The sequence below is a fragment of the Cryptotermes secundus genome, unplaced genomic scaffold, assembly GCF_002891405.2.
Source record: "Cryptotermes secundus unplaced genomic scaffold, Csec_1.0 scaffold455, whole genome shotgun sequence".
Lineage (NCBI taxonomy): Eukaryota > Metazoa > Arthropoda > Insecta > Blattodea > Kalotermitidae > Cryptotermes > Cryptotermes secundus.
Window position 1 is genome coordinate 211,166 of NW_019734967.1, and position 23,337 is coordinate 234,502.

The 23,337-nt window shown below is 40.1% G+C and overlaps 2 protein-coding genes across 5 annotated transcripts in view; one reads left to right on the top strand and one right to left on the bottom strand.

The window, feature by feature from the left end:
• The window catches only part of LOC111869079 (protein argonaute-2), a 96,108-nt gene that overhangs the window by 61,926 nt on the left and 10,845 nt on the right, over positions 1–23,337 (bottom strand). For 2 of the 4 annotated variants that reach the window (XM_023860293.1, XM_023860291.1), the window contains exons 1-3: positions 19,149–19,235; positions 15,849–15,964; positions 3,257–3,391 (exon numbers count right to left, since the gene is read on the bottom strand). In XM_023860293.1, coding sequence (XP_023716061.1) covers positions 3,257–3,391; positions 15,849–15,957 — 244 coding nt within the window. In that variant the 5' untranslated portion in view covers positions 15,958–15,964; positions 19,149–19,235. Of the gene's footprint in view, positions 1–3,256; positions 3,392–11,062; positions 11,176–15,848; positions 15,965–19,148; positions 19,236–23,337 lie in introns of those variants that run through there. The other 2 variants (XM_023860292.2, XM_023860294.2) reach the window with 2 other exon arrangements.
• Positions 11,261–19,359, top strand: LOC111869082 (39S ribosomal protein L53, mitochondrial). The gene is made up of 3 exons (XM_023860296.2): positions 11,261–11,611; positions 17,109–17,221; positions 19,114–19,359. The coding sequence occupies exons 1-3, from the start codon at positions 11,466–11,468 to the stop codon at positions 19,269–19,271; spliced, it is 417 nt and encodes a 138-aa protein (XP_023716064.1). The 5' UTR covers positions 11,261–11,465; the 3' UTR covers positions 19,272–19,359.

Genomic DNA, 23,337 nt, shown 5'->3' on the forward strand with positions numbered 1-23,337 from the left:
TGCCCTGACCACATCATTTTCCTTGACTTCATCATTCTAATTATATTTGGAGAAGAGTACAAGTTATGAAATCCCTCATTACGCAGTTTTCTCCAACCTCCTGTCACTTCATCCCTCTTCAGTCCAAATATTCTCCTCAACACCCTGTTCTCAAACACCCTCAGTCTATGTTCCTCTCTTAATGTCAGTGACCAAGTTTCACATCCATACAGAACCGCAGGCAAAATTAGTTTTGTATATTCTGATTTTTATGTTTTTGGACAGCAAGACATAAGGTTCTGGACTGAATGGTAGCAAGCATTACCCGAGTTCAATCTCATCTTAATTTCCTCCTCAATCAGGTTTTTATTTGTTATAGTCGTTCCCAAATATCTGAACTGTGCCACATTTTCAAAACATCTGTTTTCTATCATTACGTCATGATTTTGCCCTGCATTTTGTTGATGAGACAGCAACATATATTTAGTTTTCTCTTGTGTTTACTTCTAGACCAACCTCCTTACTTGTGTCAATTAAAGTTTGTGCGGTTTTCTTTATGGTATCTATATTATCACCCAGTAAATTCATCAGCATAGAAAACAGCTGATGTGTCCCGTATAATTTCAGTCCCACCTGGTTTTCCTGGACCTTCCTAATGGCATACTCTAAAGCAAAGTTGAAAAGGAGTGGTGATAAAACATCTCCTTGTCTCAGACCATTCTGGATAGGAAATTTATCAGACAAATTTTTACTGATACAGACTTTACTATAAGTTTCGTCTGAACACATTTTAAGCAGCTTAACTAGTTTCATGGGTATCCCAAACTCTATCAGGATATTGTACAATACTTCCCTCCTAACTGAATCATACGCTTTCCTGAAGTCTACAAATAGCTGATATACTGTCTCATTTTACTCCATTATCTGACAAATGCAAAAGATCTGATCTGTAGTTGATCTGTTTCATCAAAACCCACACTGATGATCACCAATAATTTCATCTATGTATGGACTTAACCTTGAGAGAATATTGGATAAAATTTTGTATGAAGTTGATAGCAGTGATATCCCACGATAAATACTACAGTCAGTTTCATCACCCTTCTTGTGAACTGGTACAATAACAGATTCCTTCCAATGATCAGGCTATTTTTCCTTATGCCAAATAGAAGTAATTAGCTTATGGATCTTAGAACGTAATATGTCACCTCCTGCTTGAACCAGTTCTGCTGGAATCTGATCACTATCTGGCGATTTATACCTCTTCAATTTTGCAGTAGCAATTTCAACCTCAAAAGGCCTGGGATCAAGTATTAATGGCTCAGCTGTATGCAGTTTTATCTGCCTAACATCACTGACCCTATGTACATTCAATAGCTGACAGAAGTAGTTCTTCCACCTGTTCAAATTGTTGTGGGAATCTGCAAGCAAATCACCATTCTCATCCTTCACTAAGTTACTTCTAGGTTGATAACCCTTCTTAAAGTCGTTTATTCCTCTATTTGGCTTCTATTCTTTGGTCTAGCAATTTTCAGCATCCTTCATCGAATCATGGCTTATACTTCTTCAGTTCTTTATAACCTAGACTCTCCTTGGCAGAAATTTTGATATTCTCTCTAATAGTTTCCCAAGCTTTATTAACATCCACCTCAGTGTCCAAGTTTTCCAAAGCCGCAAACCTATTTGAGATTTCAACACGATACTGCTCTTTACCCTCTACCTCTATTAATTTCTTGAGATTGAACCTCTCCATATGAACTCTGCGTGTTGTTTGTTTGCTCACTGCCAGTCTTTCTCTAACCCTTGCCACCACCAAGTAGTGGTCAGTATCACAATCTGCTGCCCTGAATGATCGGACATCAAGGATACTTGAGTGCATTCTCCTATCTATCAATATACCGTCAATTTGATTGTGTATCTTCCCATCAGGAGATATCCAAGCAAATTTATGGATGTTACAATACGGGACCATTGTACATACTTCCTACCACAGGATAGAAATTAAGCAGTGGAAAAAGACAGTCCTTTTCAGGGTCATTCCCAGAGGGAAGGTAAAAGTTAAGGTTGTCCCTGTCCTCAACTAATTAAGCACTATGCCATGAAGGTGTATGGGGGAGTGGACATATAGAGGGAAGGTAGAACTGTGAGAAAAGATGTCCCTTTATGGGACCCCCATAAATTTTCCCATGGGACAAAAATGGAACAACGAAAACAAGGAAGTTAGAAATCAGTCCCTTTTTCAAGCAGAAGAGCATTATCTGAGGAGGAAGTGATGCTCTTATCCTTGGAGAGAACATTCATCTTCCTTTCTTGAAGGGAGTAGTTGGAGGGAACTCATCCATGTTTTGTGTTAAGGTTGTCCTCAATCTTAATTCTATTTACAGCAGGTCCCTGCACTTGGATTTCTTTGCAAAATTCTGGTAACTGAGGATATGATGATGAGCCTGTTCAATTCTGCATTCTGACAAAGAACTCTTCCCTGGTAAATGTGCATGTGACAGTGAACTGGCCCAACGCCCACCCAATCTCCAACCAGGGGCTCCTTCACAGGATTAAGGCTCCAGAGCATGAAGTTACTACTCCCCTCTGTCTTGTGCAAAAGTTCATTTCAGATTAAGTTTAAATGTTAAGTCACCTTTTATTGAAACTTAACTAATTATATAGGCATATGGGGGAGTGGATGTATAGATCCACGTTTTCTTCTCCTCAGCACTAGCTGGAGTTGAGCAGTCAGCTTCAACGCCAAGGCCGCTTTACCCCTGGGAAGAGCCCCCAGTACCCATTACAAAGGAGGATGGGTGGGCCCCAGAACCAGTCTGGATGTTGTGGAGAAAATTCTTGCAACCCCCGGGACTTGAACTCTTGACTCACTGGTCATCCAGCCCATAGCCAGTCTAACTATGCTATCCCACCTGCTAACTTTTATTGCAGAAAATACAATGGACATGAAAATTCTGGGCTTTGACACAATGTACCAGGTACCAAGTTTTGAAGGAACCTGCTGACATCATCTTCAGGATAGCCTCTTTCCTCAGAGTGGAGCCCTCCGAAACAATGGTATGCACATAAAGAAATACACAGCACCATAGCCCAGAAGACATTCAAAGTCACCAACATTACAACATCAAATGTTAAACCTCTGAGCAGTTCTGTAAATGAAATTTCAGTGGACAGACATGACATCCCCAATCATACACAACACACAATAAATTTACAACTGTAGAAAGAACTTCCCTGTAGGAAGGTAAACAAACATTATCCTCAACATATGACTTACTTGGCAGTTCGGGAGGTTGTGGTGGCTGGTGTGGCTGCTGTGGAGGCACAAGACCCATGGCACCAGGTGGAACAGCAACAGCACCTGGGGGGCCTACAGGTCCTGGTGGACCTCCAGGAGGTCCAGGGGGAGGAGCTGCAACATGTGACCACATCATATGGGAACATGACAACATACAATGTAATCTAAAGTAAGATATATGCACAAAGAAATAACTTCTTTTATTCATTCATTCATTCATTCATTCATTCATTCATTCACAATTTTAGAAATAAAGTGAACACTGTTTCCACAGAGCTGTAAATGAGTGTCACATAGCAAGGTGTCTAGAAGCGGCCTCCATAGTCTAGAGGTAACGTTCCCACCTCATGACTCAAGGTACGCGGGTTCAAACACGGCGGAAGTCATGGAATTTTTAAGGGTGGAAAAATTCAGGGAACAAGTCCTCCGGGAGGGACTTTAAGCCATGTGCCCCGTGTCATAGATTTACGGCACATAAAAGATCCTCATGTCTCTAGGAGACCTCTGAGCAAAATTGGGCAAAGTTTCCCACCCAAATAGTTTCCAATTCCTCCGGTAGATGGGGAAGTATCAGGGACCACTGCCAGTGAGGTCAGAAGACCTCGCTGGCAGAACGGGGCTGATAGCGAGCACCAGTATTGGAAGGGCATGGCAACGGTAGAAATTAAAGGGGGACGCACAATAGATCAACAACTGGTCACAGTGCTTGGGGAAACCCATCCCCTCCAATAATAATAATAATAATAATAATAATAATAATAATGTGTCTAGAAATTCGGGAAGTAGCTGACCATAAAATAAAAAAAACATCAATAACAAACTAGCTTACTAAATTCAAGACACATTACCGTTTCTATTATTCATAACATTTACAAACACAGTTTTTTAGACAGAATTACTGGGTTTTTTTACTTTTTTCATACAGTTTTCCAAAAAATAGAAAACATGATGTTTCAGAAACTGAATCTGTTTCCGTCCTCAGGTGGACCCCTTACAAAGAGCTAATCTCAATCACTGGACAACCCCTGTCAGAATTACACAGCCATTTAATCACCTGAGACCAGGCTAATTCGGTGGAAGACAACAAGAAAATATACAATAAAAACTGTGATAAAGCTCACACATGCATGGAACTAGGACAGAAAAAGATGTAGAAGTTTCTGCCACAAACGTAACCAACAAAATCACGTGCATAAAAACTGTGATAAAGCTCACACATGCATGGAACTAGGACAGAAAAAGATGTAGAAGTTTCTGCCACAAACGTAACCAACAAAATCACGTGCATAAAAACTGTGATAAAGCTCACACATGCATGGAACTAGGACAGAAAAAGATGTAGAAGTTTCTGCCACAAACCTAACCAACAAAACCAAGTGCATGAGTACCAATGCAAAGGAATTGGAAGAAAAAAATTGTGAAGACATGCAGTGTCCACCACTAGTGCCAGCTATGGAATAAAACCTAAACACTCGAGACTGAAACCTTATGGAAAACCACAAAGAATCTGTTACATCATACAGATCTTCTCCTTGAGTTAGAAACCTCATTGCTGATGAGGGGGATCCGGATAGGAGAAATGTCCAAACTGGGTTGGCTGATTGGATTGGTTAAGCATGCCATATGGGCCAATTCCTTATATTTTCTATACCTGCTAACTTTCAATTTCCAAAATCTTAGCATCATCCCAGCCTACTCTATGAGTAGGACCCTCTTCATGGGAATATAGGGCTAATTTTGATTTTTCTAGAAAACCTTGTTGGAGATTGCACCTGTGTTCACAAAGCCTCATGGCTAGAGGTCTGCCTGTTTCACCAATGTAGCTTCTGTCACATTCACAGGGAATACTGTAGATGCACTGTGCCGTCTGTTGCAGATCTCTTTCCGGCCTGGTTCGCATGAGTGAACTCATGTGTGTTTAGTTTTGAAGATCATCATGATGTTGTATCAATTCTCTATATGTAGTTACTATAGGATTCTGACGATGGTGTATAACACACTGATATGTTGGGATTTTGGACTTTATCCATCGTCCTGGTTTTTAAGATAACAAATAAAAACACGACGTTTCGGAAACTGGATCTGTTTCCGTCCTCAGGTGAAGGAAAACACCTATTCAGTTGGGTCCCTTAGAAAGAGCTAGCCTCAATCACTGGACAAACCAATGTCACAAAACATGAAGATTATAAACACCTGAGACCAGGCTAAGTCCATGAGAGCTAATAAGAAAAATATTCATAACAAATTGTAGCAAACACTTACAAGCGTGGAACCAGGATAGATAGATCTGTAGAAATTTATGCCACGAAACTAAACTCATAACCAGGTCCATGACCCCACGGCATGGAATAGAAAGAAGAACTAGTAACAAAAACTAATAGTGTCTAACTAGCGTCAACAATGGAGTAAATCACGTCTATCTAATTTAGAACTTAATAGAAATAAATAAAAGCATATATCACGTCATACAGATCTTCTATGTGAATTGGTGACTTCATTGCTGATAATGGGGATCCAAATGGGAGAAAAGTCCAAACTGGGTTGGCTAATTGGGTTGGCCGAGCATGCCATATGGGCCGCTTCCTTGTATTTCCTATACCTGATGTGGCTTTCAATATCCAAAATCTTAGCTTCATCCCAGCCTACCCTATGTCCCTCTTCATAGGCATGTTGGGCTAGTTTAGATTTTTCTAGAAGACCTTCTTTTAGGTTATGCCTATGTTCCCGGAGCCGCACGGCCAGAGGTCTGCCTGTTTCGCCAATGTAGCTTCTGCCACATTCACAGGGAATGCTATAGACGCACTGTGCCGTCTGTTGCGGATCTCTTTCCGGTCTAGTTTTCATAAGGGAGTTCCTAAGTGTGTGTCTCGTACGGAAGATGGTCCTAATATTATATCGATTACCTATCCGTTTAAACTTTTCAGACACACCCTTCACATATGGAATATAAACAGAACACAGAGGGCTTTCCTCTTTCTTCGGACGACTACTGCCCTTGGAATTAATGACAGAGTCAATAAAACCTTTGGGATAACCGTTCAACTGAAGATCGTGTCTCACGTTGTTAATTTCTCTGACCAAATCTCGTCGATCTTGGCATATGGTAGAGGCTCTGTCGTGGAGACTTTTTATCAAGCCTCTTTTCACATGCGGCGGATGGTTAGAATTGAAGTTGAGGTATTGGCCAGTGTGGGTGGGTTTCCTGTAGACCTGTGTGGCTAGTGCCGTCTTTTCCCTGATGACTAAAACGTCCAGAAATGAGATCGCATTGTTAGACTCAGTTTCCATGGTGAAAGAGATGGAAGGCCTTATACTGTTGAGGTGGTCCAAGAAAGTCTGTAATCTCTCTGGACCATGAGGCCAGACTACAAAAGTGTCATCCACGTATCGCAGCCACAACGATGGTTTGTACGGAGCTGAGTCAAGAGCTAGTTTTTCAAAATGCTCCATGAAGATGTTACTAACGATGGGCGAGAGAGAATTTCCCATAGCCATGCCATCTTTCTGTTGGAAGAACTTGTCGTCAACCTGAAAATAGGTGGTTTTCAAACAGACTTCCAGCAGCTCCATGATGGCTCCGATCTGCAAGACAGACCGTTCCGTCAGTGTGACATCGTCGTGTAGCTTGTTTTCAATGATACGTAGGACCTCGTCGACTGGTACATTGGTGAAGAGACTGACAACGTCAAAGCTAACAAGAGTATCTTGAGACTGAAGGTTAACAGTCTTTAATAACTGAACGAAGTGGGCGGAATTCTTAACGAAAGAGTCGGATTTACCAGCAAAAGGACTGAGTATCTTATGGAGAAAGCCTGCCAGTGCATAGCAAGGAGAACCAATCGAACTTACTATAGGCCTCATAGGAATACCCGCTTTGTGAATCTTCGGCAGACCATAAAGATGAGAAGGTTTGCTGTGGTATGGAGTCAGCCTGTGTTTAAGCTCGGTTGGAAGAGTGGTTTTATGTTTAGAAAGGAGTTTCTGTACTTTCCTCTCCACCTTAGCTGTAGGGTCTTTGGGCAGGGTTTCGTAAACTCCGGACTCTAGCAACGTGTTTAACTTATCCTTGTACTCGGATTCGTCCAGAACCACTGTGCAGTTGCCTTTGTCTGCTCGAAGAATTTTAATATCCCTGTTAAGTCTCAAAGATTTCACGGCTTTCAGTTCCTTCGTGGTCATGTTAGGTCTGGATGACTTAGACTTCTCTAGCATGGATCTAATTTTCCATCTGAATTCNTCTCTATATGTTCAAACTTCTCTGAAACACCCTTCACATATGGGATACGCAGAGAGCCCAGAGGATTTTGCTCTTGATTCAGACGACCGTTAGTTACCCTTGGAATTAATGACCAAGTCAAAGAAAACCTTGGGGATAACTGTTGAGCTGGAGACCACTTCTCGGGCTGCTGATTTCTTAACCAGATCTCGTCTTTCTTCACATACGGTAGCTCTATTGTGAAGACTCTGAATCAAACCTCTTTCACATGTGTAGGTGGTTAGAGTTGAAGTTGCGATATCAGCTAGTGTGGGTGGGTTTCCTGTAGACTATGGTGACCAGTGTCGTCTCTTCCCCGATGAGCAGAACTTCAAGAAAGGCAATCACACTGTCTGTCTCTGTTTCAACGATTAACTGGATGGACAGCTTTACACTATTGAGAGGGCTGTGGAAATCCTGTAACCACTCTGGACCATGAGGCCAGACCACAAATGTGCCATCAATGTACTGGAGCCACAGTGACGGTTTATGTTGTGCTGAATCAAGAGCCAATTTCTCAAAATGCTCCAATGAAGATGTTGCTAACAAAAGGCGATAGGAAGCTTCCCACAGCCATGCCATCTTTCTGCTGGAAGAACTTGTCATCCACCTGAAAATATGTAGTTCTCAGGCAAACCTCCAGCAGCTCCATGATGGCTTCAACCCATAAGATAGATCATTCCACCAGTGTGTCATCATTGTGGAGCTTATTTATGATGACCTGTAGGGTTTCATCAACTGGAACATTGGTTAAAAAGACTGATGATGTCAAAGCTAATGAGGGTATCTGAAGATTTAAGATTTACGGATTTCAACAACTGTACTAGGCGGCCCGAATTCTTAATGAAGGATTCCGATTTCCCAGAAAGAGGACTTAGTATCTTACATAGAAAACCAGCCAGAGCACAGCAAGAAGAACCAACAGAACTCACTATAGGCCTCAGAGGAACATCCAGTTTGTGGATCTTGGGAAGACCATGCAGATGTGGAAGTTTGCTAAGGTACAAAGTCAACTTGTGTTTTAGACCAACAGGGAGAGAATTTTTGTGCTTGGAAAGAAGTTTCTGCATTATCCTCTCAATTCTAGCTGTAGGATCTTTTGGCAAGAGCTCGTAAAAACAAGATTCCAGCAAAGTGTTCAATTTTGTCTTGTATTCTGATTCATCAAACACCACTGTGCAGTTGCCCTTGTCTGCCTGAAGAATCCTAATAGCTTTGTCGAGGCTCAAAGATTTTACCATCGTCAGAGCACTTTAGAATCTACAGTTCTTTAGCTTCCTAAAAAATTAACTCAGTAAAATGTTTTCAGAAATAAAAAGGGCCCCACATATTAATGACAACACCACAATACTAAAACTTCAAGAAAAGTTATACAACTAGCTTATAAACTTTGTAATGTATGTCTGAACTAAAATATAGCAGGTCTGTACTCCTGATTATCCATGCACAGTTTATCTGGCTTGCAGCTTAAATATGTGCCACTTTTAGGAGCATTTTCAACTCTGTATTGCACCTACTGAGTTCTCTCAGTTTGTATGATGCACAAAACATATCGAGAACTGCTCAACAGATTATCGTACAATTTCATACCAGACCATTTCATGAAGAACTATCACACCATACTTAATTTCATTCAGATAAGACAATTTTAACTAGCACTTTACATGGTGAAGTACATTCATTACATTATTCATCTTGAGCATGGGGGTACATGGTAGCATAGCCGGTTGAGGCACTATGCCACAAGATGGAAGGTTGCAGATTTGATTCCCGATGAGGTCACTGCATTTTTCCATTGACCTAATCCTTCTGGCCGCACTGTGGCCTTGGAAGTCTGCTCAGCCTCTAACAGAAATGAGCATCAGGAATCTTCCTGCGGGTAAGAGGCAGCCATCCTGACAGCCTCACATCCATGAGCCAACTGTCTAGAAAATGCGGGAGCCTCAATATCTCACAGCCCAGGTCTGGTCAAGTGGGATTTGTGGTGGACAAAGTGGCACGGGGAAGGTTTTCTCCGAGTACTTTGGTTTCCCCTGCCAATCTTCATTCCACCAATTGCTCCACAATCACCCTCACCTATCATCTGGGGCTGGTACAATAAGCTAGAAGTGGCCGCAGTACAAGGGACTTAGTCCCACCCCACTAGCAATAACAAAAAATCACCAAAAACTGAACAAAAATTAAGAACCTTGTTTTGAGATTCACAAAGTTTAGAATGGGTTAACTTATGTTTCATAATCACAAATTAAACATGATTCAACAACCACATTTTTAAAGTTAGTTGAAAACCTCAAATCTTACTTAGTTTAAAACAGTTTACATTACACACAGCAATCACTAACAGAACACAGGTGTGACAAAGTAGGCAACCAGTCAGTTAACCCTTCTTTCCTCCATAAAACTTGAGGCAATTTCACCATTTTCAACATTTGTACTACAGTTAAATCAAATACTTCTTCTAATATTCAAGCATACCTACATGTTTTTCCTTCACCTAACACATCACAGTTCAGTAAGAAGTCATGTCGGAATAAGTCTGGTTAGACTATTTTACTTCTATTATGTAGAGAATTTTACAAGAGGTCTGATCGCTGACAAAATAATATGGGCAAATGTTAGACACATTCAAGTATATGGTCACTGTATTGTGAAATTCTTCAACAATGGTTTATGAACACGAACAAAACTGTACTTACACGCATGAATCACAATGTAAAGCTGTCTCCACCCCCACTGATATTTTCAAAATGAGAAAACTGTCATATAAAATATATCTGAAAATCTTTTAACACAAATTTCTGAAACTAATTTAAAAAACAAAACTGTCAAAGAAGATACTTAAAAGTTTGCTGGCTGCAAACATATATTCAACTATATTGTAACTTCAGAAAATGTGCAAACTGAATTTAGATCTAAAGCATAAGTCACACAGCCCATTTAATACCTGATGGGTTTCTTTACTGAAGTAGTTTATCCAGAATTCTTTCAATGTAATGTCAAAAACGGGCTGTCTGAATTAAAATGTACATGTGGTCAACATACATTCTTGCAAACTGACATCTTACCATGAAGTGCAGCATGCCTTACTAGTTTCAACATCACAATTTCTGTGCCAAAGATCATTTGGCAATCTATCCACAGTCACACAATACATATGCATAATATTACTAATTGGGGGCTTTTCTGCGTCAAATATGCGAGTCACTCAATACAGTCCGGGTAAAAGTGGAATAAGATGATTATAGCCTTTAAAGGTCATCAAACTTAACCACCATGCACTGTGCTGTCAGAGAAAAACATGGACAAACACACCCAAAATATATGGCTCACAAATGTTACAAAACACCTGCAAAGTCAAATATCTAAACATATCAAATCCAGGCTACATCTTGCGATTTTCTGAAAACAAAGAATGACCTTAACAATCTTAAACCCGTACCAGTAATGCGAATTTCTATGAAGTGAATAGAGATGATTTGAACGAATACGTAATAAGTTTCACAAATAATGGTATTTCGATAAATACTTACGCTGCCCAACAGGAAACATTTTCTACTACAAAATATGCAAAATAAATACTAAAAAAAAGACACAATAAATAAATACAACACTATTGCCCCCCTGGCTTAGCGACCTCTCACGATTATCAACATGGCGTGCGTGACGTCAAAAACAACTTTGCAGTTAGACAGCTTCTCATTGGCTCCTTTGTACCCAATAGTATTGACCGCGTGACAGTTTTGAGATAGGAAACTACCAGAAAACAGGAATATTTCTACTAAAAATACATAATTTGCCACCCCAACATCAAGTAACAAATATCCGAAAAAACTTTGGTTTGTTCTTCAAACCCAGGGATATCAAATATGCTAACTGTTGTGCTATAGTGAAATTTGTAGGTGCACAGTTGGCAGCTCAGAAGTCCGCAAGAAGATGTCCATAAGGTTTTCTGGTACTTTAAAGAGGTCTGCTGGTGTTGCAAGTGCAATTGCAAAACAGACCCGATTACTAAATTTGAAACCAGTGAAGAATATTGTTGTCAAATTCGACCCTTTCAACAAAAATGTAAAGGAAACGAGGTATGTAATATATGTAGCATATTTCGAGAAGATCAACTTTGAAGCGACGATTTCCATGCGATTCGTGACGTCATAACAGTTTGGTGCACATTTTTTTTTTGTCCCTTAGACGAAAGAGGTAATTGTAACGTTTGTGAATTTAACAACTACAACTATTCGGTAACTGGTATATGTTCCACACAGTATGTTTCAGGTGTATGTAAACTAACGCATTATACGTTGAAAACTACAAGTGCTGCCTTCTGTCCTTTTTCTCCATCAAGCCCAGAAACTGATGTGAATCACCATGGCATCTATCCTGACATATTCTTCATGGATTTCCTCACTCTATCCTTGCAAATGTTAATATAGTACCCCAATTTGGTTATGACCACTTAATCCAAATTCTAACGATCCTGTAAATCTGTGAAGAGCTACCTTAAAGTGTGCGTGTGCATTATGTGCCTGTTGAACCTAATCCCAAGCCCCTACTACTGCATTACACTTTCAGTCGCGTCACTTCTTGTGTCAGAATGGTACATGAGGGTTACACGTTGAAATAGTGTTCATGTGCAGCACTGACATGAAAGGTAACAAGTAGATTCTGGCATACAGTTCAGGATGCTACAGTTAAAAAAACTGTTCATACAATTATAAATAAATTTAGACAGGATTGTTATTAGGGTTGAATAGAAAATCAAAATGCAGAATGCTTATTGAAGAGAAAGTGGATGAAATCAGTGCTGTGCTTGAATATACCCCCTTGAGAGTCCCATAGATGTCTTGCATAGGAGACCCCAGTATAAAGTTACAGGATTTAAGTTTCAAGTTTGCTGTTTCTGAAAGGGAATTTCAGTATGTGAATTTATATGTAACAGCAGGGACCATTCCAGAATATGATGTGATCTGAGTGGATGTTGATCTTTTGGCATGTTGGTTGCACTGTGGATCTGAAGAGAAGTGGAAGGAATTGACATGAGGAACTTGTCCCTTTTTTGCTGCACCAGCTGAACAACCTGGCAGGTTCTCAGATAACCTCCCTGCATAACTTACTGCATCTGTATGTCACTGCCAAATTCCTTAAGAACTGATTCATGGTGGTGTGGCATTTTGTATAGAGCAAGTGCTATGTATATGTATAGTTTGTTGTTTTTGTTTAATTTTATGACAGACAAATCAGATGGGTGTACTTGAAAGCTGTTAACTAAGTATGGCACCAATCAGGTTGGTTTGGTGGCTAGTGGTAATGCCCTAGACTTAGATGGGAGGTGCTCAGTTTAAGTAGTCCCTCCAGGCAAATCTGGCCATCTTTTCCACTTTGCCATTCATCGGTCATCATGACATCTTATACTATAGTTGATATTGAAAATGTCATTAAATAGCCTATGAAAGAGGCTAAAGCATAGCTGCATCATCATTCTTTCTTTATTTAGTGGGTTACTTTATGGCACTGGCAAAGTGGAAAAGATGGCCAGATTTGCCTGGAGGGACTACTTAAACTGAGCACCTCCCATCTAAGTCTAGGGCATTACCACTAGCCACCAAACCAACCTGATTGGTGCCATACTTAGTTAACAGCTTTCAAGTACACCCATCTGATTTGTCTGTCATAAAATTAAACAAAAACAACAAACTATACATATACATAGCACTTGCTCTATACAAAATGCCACACCACCATGAATCAGTTCTTAAGGAATTTGGCAGTGACATACAGATGCAGTAAGTTATGCAGGGAGGTTATCTGAGAACCTGCCAGGTTGTTCAGCTGGTGCAGCAAAAAAGGGACAAGTTCCTCATGTCAATTCCTTCCACTTCTCTTCAGATCCACAGTGCAACCAACATGCCAAAAGATCAACATCCACTCAGATCACATCATATTCTGGAATAGTCCCTGCTGTTACATATAAATTCACATACTGAAATTCCCTTTCAGAAACAGCAAACTTGAAACTTAAATCCTGTAACTTTATACTGGGGTCTCCTATGCAAGACATCTATGGGACTCTCAAGGGGGTATATTCAAGCACAGCACTGATTTCATCCACTTTCTCTTCAATAAGCATTCTGCATTTTGATTTTCTATTCAACCCTAATAACAATCCTGTCTAAATTTATTTATAATTGTATGAACAGTTTTTTTAACTGTAGCATCCTGAACTGTATGCCAGAATCTACTTGTTACCTTTCATGTCAGTGCTGCACATGAACACTATTTCAACGTGTAACCCTCATGTACCATTCTGACACAAGAAGTGACGCGACTGAAAGTGTAATGCAGTAGTAGGGGCTTGGGATTAGGTTCGACAGGCACATAATGCACACGCACACTTTACGGTAGCTCTTCACAGATTTACAGGGGCAATATCAGAATTGTAATGTGTATAGGCTATTGGCCTGTCTACTGTGCCTTGAGTTTTAATGCATGGAGTGAGCTGACAAAAGTAGCAAGTGTCCTTCCCACCAAACCAACTGAACGACTTGCAGCATGCTCTCACGTCATCTTACACTACCACCACCCAGTCTTATGGAACAGGTCACACATCATACAAAACACTGCATACAGCAGGCTTAGAAAGTGCACTCACTGCATACATCCTGACAAATATTAACAGTGAGTTAGAATAAATGCTGAAGACTTGGATTATGATCCACAAAATACAGTATCTAGATAATGGCTCAAAGCTGCAGAATGATAACGCACGTTACAATATCATGCGGCAGGGTAACTGCTTTGTTATACAAACAATTAGAATAATAAATGTATGTATGTATGAAGGGTGGGCCACTGGTCCTTGCACTGTGACCTTCAATGATCTGTTGTACTTCTCCTTTTCATTAACCCATTATTAATCCTACATTTTGAATGAACTGTAGGACTTTCTTTGTGGAGGTGTCATAGTAGTCAATTGGTTCCATAAAGAACTGGCCTAGGTGACGTTTCGTATCCTCTGTTGAAAGGCTTCCAGCATCATAATGTTCATGTATAGGCTCGCCATCAGAAGCCTTCAGCCACCATACAAATATACTGCCACATTATCATTACCTGCCAAGTGTTATATCTTGGGAAAGGACTGATGCCTGCACAAATTCAAGTTTCACTTAATTCTATGCACTACATCTAAGAAAGGGGCATGCAGCAGCATAGTTGGTTGAGACACTATGCTACAAAGCCAGACGGTTGCATGTTCAATTCCCAATGAGGTCACTGGATTTTTCAATTGCCCTAATCCTTCCAGCCACACTACGGCCCAGGTGTCAACTCAACCACCAACAGAAATGAGCACCAGGAATCTTCCTGGGGGTAAAGGGAAGCCAGCATGGGTAAGGCTGATAGCCTGACCACCATCTGTGACCTCACTCTCTAGAAACCCTAAGAGCCTCCATGGCCTGTTACAGAAATAGGGGTTCTTGAATCTTGCGATCATGGAACGCAGGCTCCTGTTTCCCATAAATATATCTTTATACAATTCCACAGGATTCACTTTATTCCAAGAATGTAATCATTGTGTATATAAAGGTTACTGATAAAAAGATTTAGATAAATGTACATGTGAGTCACAAAATAGACCTCACTGACTTCACTGTCTAAATCCATACTGTCTTCTCAACGACACACACGAGAATGTGTGCACTGTGTTGGTGTGCATGCATGAGGATCTGAAACTGATACACATGCTTGTCCAACATTGTTTAAGTTGGGGGGGGGGATACTATGCATAAAAATATACAGAGTTCATATGGCGGTAGTGCATTTCTTAAAGAATTAAAACAGAAACAGGTTTTCTCTCCCCACCCCCACAACTGATGTGACTGTCCTGTTACTGCCTCACTATTTTATGGGTACTTTTCATGCTGAACAAGTGATCAACATAACAAGGATCAATGACCGACAGTAACAACTTAGTCCACAGTAATAGCTGGTTGTGGCTGCTTAGGTTAGCCTGTGTCAAATGGAACGTGGCAACATATTATGACCGATAATATTAGACATGCTGGATAAACACAAGTATGTTCGGGCTTAAGGGACTATTCCAGCATTAGCCTTGACTAAGGAACACCACAAACACACTCATTGGGCTACCTGGTCTCATGCCAGGATTTGGACGCGATGCTACCAAAACCATATCAGATATGTTACCACTGTGCCAACATGTTCAGCATGTTTGTTTGGAGGGACAGGAGGATAGCTGTACCCTATACAAATACAACAAACTGAAAAAGAGGATGGATGAACACATATAACAGCTGTACTTACCACTGCATTGCCCACAGCCATACGTCTTTCCAAGCATTGATATCGTTTCTCGCCTCACTGAATGCAACTCTGGCCCTGGAATGGCCAATTTTGGCCTTTCCATTGCCATATTTTACCTGCAAATATAGATAAGGGCAATTATTATTTCTTTTTCTTTTTAAGCATGCAAATACATTGGAGGGACTGGCAGCATCTCATCCACTCTTAAATACTTCTTCAGCCTGTGTACCTCTATCATGTATTCAAATTAAATATGAAGAATTAATTACAACATGTCACAAAACTTCAACTGTAGATATACTATGAGTATATCTGTTGTCAAACAAGAAAATTATTACAACTTTAATCTGGTAACCTCGTGAGCCAGGATAGCGCAGTCAGTATAGCAACTGGCTACTGGCTGGACTGAGGGGTCAGAGTTCGAGTCCTGGTGGGGTCAAGAATTTTCGCTTCTTCATGTCATGTCATGTTGGGTTGACCCAACCTATCAAATGGGTACCTAGGGCTCTTTCCCCGGAGGTAAAGCGGCCCGGGGTGTGAAGCTGACCACTCACCTCCAACTAGTGCTGAGTTCAAGAAAATGTGGATCTATACATCCACTACCCCATATGACTTCATGGCATAGTGCTTAATAAGTTAAGCACAGGGTCAGCTTTACCTCTTTTACCTTTTTATCTAGTAACCTTTCAGTCATAAGTAAAGCCACCTGACTAGGCTGGCTGGCATGTCACAGCCTTTAAAGATAAAGGCACACATCAGTTGATAAATACATAAATTCTGCTCACTTCTGAAAAACATCCTTTACTCCAGATACAACTACCAATAAAAATACAGTATTTAAAACACAAAGTGCATAGTGTTTGGAGTTCTGACACTGAAGTATAGCAAATACAGTTGCACATAACGCAGCTTAGAATGGGGCAATCATATCCATCAAAATAATTTATAATCCCAATGAATGAAACTCCCTGATCAGACACATAAAGTTAGCTAAAAGTCCCAGGCTGAAGTTCATTAGATGGAAAGTTTTAAAAGTCCCACATTAATCAAAGAAGTCCTCCAAAAATATGTGGAGGTAGGGCGCATCCTCTTCTGTTCATATGAAAATATGTAATTTTCACATCTGTTGGTAAAATCATTCCACCTTCATTACATAATTGTTAACACTCCCCTATGTGCTGTAAATAATGTACACACTCCCCATACACATCATAAGCACGCATTCTTTTAACTCTTAATCTTATAGTGATTCTTTTGCAGAGAATTCCTGTTCAGTCTGACAGGCTCTAAGGTGTTGACAACAAACATCAGCTGTAAAATCAAGACAAATATCCTGTGTGATCGAAGTCAGCCCTCCATCACTTTTACATTGAGTAAGTTCACCTGTATACTCATTCGTGGTGGGCAGTACACTTCCACTAAACCATGTGGTCTGTTAAATGACTGTTTTTACCATTGCGTAGTGTACCTTCAAGTAGCAGCTGGAGGGGATGGCCTCCAGATATGTGGAGTAGCTGTAAACATACTGCATAAATGGACATACCTGACATAAGGTAGTCCTCTAGCATGGGGGAGGATTAAGTGGTACATAACACCTCACCATAAAGAACAGCATGCAACAAAATGTTACGCAGGCCGTCAGACCTGCAAGACTGTTGTGAACATAGTAATGTCCCTATGGGCTCCACAGAAGGTACACAGAATGTCTTGCATACTTCAGCATAGGTTTGCATATCAGAGGTTCTGTTCCACGTAGTTACAGCTTGGCTTCTGCCAGAGAGAAAGTATAATCAGCCTGCTGCACTGATATTCTATACGTGTGACAGGGCTTGCAGAAGTTTTCAATTTCACAACAACTCAAGCAAATCTCGTTTATAAGATGGTGTTTTTTTGTTTTTATATAAGCAGATTTTCGATGTACAGTAAATCCTTACTAGTCTGGAGTAACTGGGGGGAGAGGTCGTATGTATTACGCAATAATCCAGATTAATGAAGCAAAATATAGCCCTAAAAACTAGGAACAAGTGGAAAATTTAATAATAAAAGTTGTGCTGATGAAAATAAAAATCACAGTAAATCCTTTATTTAAAAACTATAAAAAAGCAATACACTTATTCATCGATAGAAGACTCAAAAGTTTTACTTGTTTTTAAAGTAATAATGCAGGTTTGAAGAAACTGTAAAAGTTTTGTCTGAACAGACAAGTACAAGCGACTCATCTGCCTTCCTAAATGTCATGTGTCTTTTAAAGTATGTACTCAACTTTGAACAGCATTCTTCGTTTTTCTTATTTCGATCCAGATTAACTGTAACTAGATTAGCGAGGGTTTACCATAAATAAAAGAATAACTGATGCCACTTCTTCGATTAAGATTATCGTCTTCTGGGATGTGACACCACATACTTTTGGAAATAGGTACCAACAATTCAGAAGGAACCATGCACCTCCACTTCATGGTAGAAGATTGAGCTGAATTGAAAAGTAGTACATACTGTACAGGAGAACTGGGACCCATTCAGTACTGGTTAACAACTTTTGAAATTGGGAAGAGCATGCTACTGTAAATGCAAACTTATGCCATGAAAGGGAAACTTCTCGTGTCACCAACATTAGCAGGACGTGTTATTTCTAAGTGACAATATTCCTACTATTAGTGCACACTGTGTATGTCACCAGAAGGTGGACTGACCTTGGCAGAAATTCTCCGCAGGTGCAGAATTCCACTGTGATTCTGACAGTGACTGCATCAATGGGAGTTTGATAGTCACCCATTCCTTGCAATTTTGATAGTTAAAAGTTTCTTAACATGTGATTTTCATACCATACTTGTTGATAAAGGACATAAATGAAATGTCTCAATAATAGGACAGTGAAAACAGGGAAAAATTAAACTCACTGTTCTAGTCATGACATCCCAAGAAATGAGTGCCTTTATGTAAATTTCAGAACTTCTACTATTCCAGAAAACTGCCATGCCAGTATTTTTTAACTGTACTTACTATTCAAGAGCTTAATTCTACTCTAAAATCAGATTTTCCATAAAATTGTATAGAAGCCTCTCACTGGTCTTCAAGTCTTAACTCTAGCTCAAATGGAACAGTAAGTTTTTGTGTAAAAAATCTCACGTGTTAATCTTAACTGCAAAACAAATTAAAAGAATTGAGAGATTTCACAGAATCAGTATTCACCACTTACATACTGTACTTATGTTAAAAAAAACCATACCTTTATGACAGATGTTAAATGATGTTTCTTATTTTTCAGGCAATAATGAAGTGATAGTATTTAAAAGTGCAAACCTGACAAATTTGGAGCTTCTGCAACTTTACAACAAGCACATCACACCACTTGCATCAACTGAAGAACCAGAGACAATTGTACCCCAAACCAAATCTGAGAAAAAAGCCAGAAAGAAGCGTTAATCAGTTCTAGTGTCCAGATTATTGTAGTTTTCTCAGTCACCCAAACGGAGAATAAACTGTTTAAAAGAAACCAAAATGCCAAAAAAGGATTATAACCTACGATTGATTGATACCATTTATGAACAAGTACCTGCATTTACAGATCTGTTTGATGAAGACACTTGGTATATCTTTGCAGCCTGTTTTGTAGCAGGAACCTGTGTATTGGCCTTCCTGTTGTCCCGATTTATTACAATACAGCCTGTTGATTGAGCAACCTCATGCATTAATCATGAAGTGTGATGTTTAAATTTATTTCATTTCTGTTCCATATTATGAAATATTTATGCAGCTGAATATTAATAAGTTTATTACCAAGTCTGTATAACAGTACCTTGCTAGTATGACTAAAAATCTACAGTATTGTCACGAGTGGGAGTGACTCTCAACAGGGTTTTGGATTGGCGATTGGATTTATTGACCACTTTAACACATAGCTCATAAGTACAATTAATTATAGTGCCATCACTGATCTCCACACTTTACAAATCACTAGAGCACACAGACTAATGTTCTCAGCCTGTTACAGTCTCCACTAGTCGTTTTCTGGTAATGGCTTCTGACAGTGGAGATTCTTCAACTGCAGCAACAAAGTCTTCTCTTCACAGAACCCCATACAGTTCTGAATTCTTCAAGTCAAGGTTATGTTACAACCGATGATCAGTTGACCAGTCTGTCTTGCAATAAATCACCCATCTGGGGCTTAAGACCAGATCTTTATTACTGCATGACAGTTGCAAGCTTCTTGATGTGGGGCGCACTCTCTCTGACCAGAGAACAGGTCTGTCATTTGCCACGGTCAGCAGTAATAAGTCTGTTGTCAGTGTGTACAATTTACATTTTACATGTTATTAAATGTATACACAATACCTCTTGCTCCAATTGTCCTCCTTATAACCCCTCAGCACAGACCAACAGAAAGCACAGCTCTTCTATTCTTGTATTTTGTCTGTTGCTGCAGAGACGTGTTTACTGCACTGTTGTGTAGCAATGGTTGTGGTGCAGACCACAGAAAACGCCGCTTCCAACAGTTCCTCTGCTGTTGCGTGTTCATTGGTTGCCATAGGAACATGTTTCTATGCATTCATTGCCCAGTAACAGGTCTACATGCTACAATATTGTGTTCATGTCATTACTTTTATATTACACAGTGGTATATATATCTTTCTTGTGTCATTAAACTTTTCATTATATCATATGTAGGCATTACCACAAAACAGATGCAATGAAGCTTGTTTTTCTGACCTATATTTGCATTTTCATGGAAAAATAAATTTATTTACTCTATTAGTGGCTTAATAGGAGCCAGGGTATCACAATCGTTATAGCAACTGGCTGCGGGCTGGACGACCGAAGGGTTGCAGTTTGAGTCCCGGTAGAGTCAAGAATTTTCTCTTCTCCACATCATCCAGACCAAATCTTGGGTCCGCCCAACCTCCTATCCAATGGGTACCGGGACCTCTTTCCCCGGGGGCAAAACAGCCGGGGCGTGAAGTTGACTACTCACCTCCAGCTAGTGCCAAGGTCAAGAAAATGTGGATCTATATGTCCACTCCCTCATACGCCTTCATGGCATAGTGCTTAATTAGTTAAGCACAGAAACAGCTTTACCTTTTACCTTTATCAGTTGCTGGCAGGTACATGCAGCATTTCTCATGAATTCCATCATATACAGGCCTGAATTATAGCTAACGGAGCTGTGCGTTGTTACAGAAAACTGAAATTGCATACTATGGTGTATAACTGATAAGCAGTATAAAATAAATATCAACTGATGTGAAAGCTATGTTTCATTCAAGAACTATTCACATTAAATCAAATACACTGTGCAGGCACTTCAGCTGTTTAATGCGTACAATGCAATGTGCTGTGCTGTCTCTCTCTCTGCCTTTTGTACCCTTCAGTAATAACAATAAATTATTACAACAGTATAATTTTAACCTTTTTATTCTCCAGCGTTATTGTCCCAACTGAAAACTGTCCTTACATACAGAACATCACTCGCCATGACACCACTGTCCTTCAGTAGTTTATAGATGACCAAGAAACTGCCAACATGAATGCTCATTACCATGTTCACAAAAGTCATTCTTTGACTCCTATTTTACATCAGTCCACAGCCTCACAACCTATCTCCAGGATCATGGAACACCTCACTATCATCAAATGACACAGATGATCATGAATGGTGAACTGATATGGATTCTGGAGCAAGAAGAATGTTCACACCAAGTTTTATGAATGTGGTTCAAATTTCTAAGAGATTACACATATGTACAGATACCATAGTGATTTCATAACCAGGCTAAAAATAAAAACACTTTAGGGCAGAGACCAGATTCACTCTTTTCCTCACATTTTTATATAATTCAGTTTTAAGAGACAGCCATTATTACTTACATACTCATGGAGCTGAGCCCTTCTTGAGGAGCTGCCAATATTGCAGCTAATCAATTTTATGGAACCCCGAAGGTTCATTACCGTGTTCACAAGAGCCCTCCGCTGGTCCCTATCCTGAGCCAGATCAATCCAGTCCATATCATCCCACCCTATCTAAGATCCATTTTAATATTGTCCACCCACCTACACCTTGATCTTCCCAGTGGTCTCTTTCCTTCTGGCTTTCCCACCAATATCCATCCTATACGCATTCATCTCCCTCATTCGTGCTACATGCCCTGCCCACCTCATCCTCCTTCACTTCATTATGGAAGACTACTGTCACTAAATATGCCCACATGGAATTGTCACAAAATAATAATTCAACTTCTTCATGCATTCATGGGCCTGTAAAATGGCTGTGCAACATAACACCTCACTAGGTCAAAATATTAAATAGCTTTGGGCATTAATGACTAGTCTAAAAGGCAACGAATGTAAAGGAGTCACTGTATGACACACATCCCCACAAATCGGATCTTCAGAAGAGTATCACCAACTGCTCTACCCATCTACAATCTTATGTTCACACATGGCAGATAACCCTTTCTGGTCTGTGGCAGAAAATTTCCTGACTAGCTAACAGTGATTCGTAAGTACATTTGCTCCACCCTTTTCTTGCCAGGAAATATGGGAGCATCAATGAATCTTGAAAATGAAACAATATTTTTCCTGCACTGTCCTCAAGGTTTACAACCTATTGTCTGACATGTTACTCAAGAGATATAAGGCCACTGCTATCAGTGCTGTACGCAGAAAATAAAGTGCTTTGTTTCTGCAACACATTATTCAGAAGATAAAATGTGATAAATGTGGTAATGATAATTCTTCCGAACCAGACTGTCAGAATTTTCCTCAAGCTACGTGTGTGTGTTCAAACAAACATTTCTGGTCCTTCCTTTCTATGTTGTCACGTGTTAAGAGTGATTCTCAATGGGGTTTTGGAAAAAGTGAATTTATTGACCATTTACATGTCGTAACTACAAGTAACTATAACAGTCTCACTGAGTTACACACTCCAAATATATAGCACAAAAAGTCTTCTCAGTCTTCACTAGACATTTCTTGGGGACGGGTTTTAACACTGTCTGCTTACATCCTTACCATCTAGCACATATTCCAAAACTCCAACAACTGCATTCAGTCAAAGCCAAAGTTACACTGCAACTGACAGTCAGTCAGTCAATCAGTGAGTTTTGGTGTCGAGCCCCAGTATATTAGTTAGTTAGTTATTTGGAGAGGGTGGGTTTCCCCATGCACTTAGACCTATATTAGTCCACTGTGCTTCCCTCTATGATTTCTACCAGTCTCTATATCCTACCGGTATTGGTACTTACCATCAGTCCCGCCCAGCCAGCGAGACCGGCTCTACTGGCTGAGAGGTATCTATAATGCTTCCCCCATCTACCAGAGGTATTAGAGACTGCTGTCGGGCGGGAAACGTCCGCAATTTGGCTCAGTGACCTCCTTTGGAGATATGAGGTTCTTTTACATGCTGTAAAGCTACAACACGGGACCCACGGCTTAAAGTCCCTCCCGGAGGACTTGTTCCCTGAATTTTTCCACCCTTAAAAATTCGACGACCTCT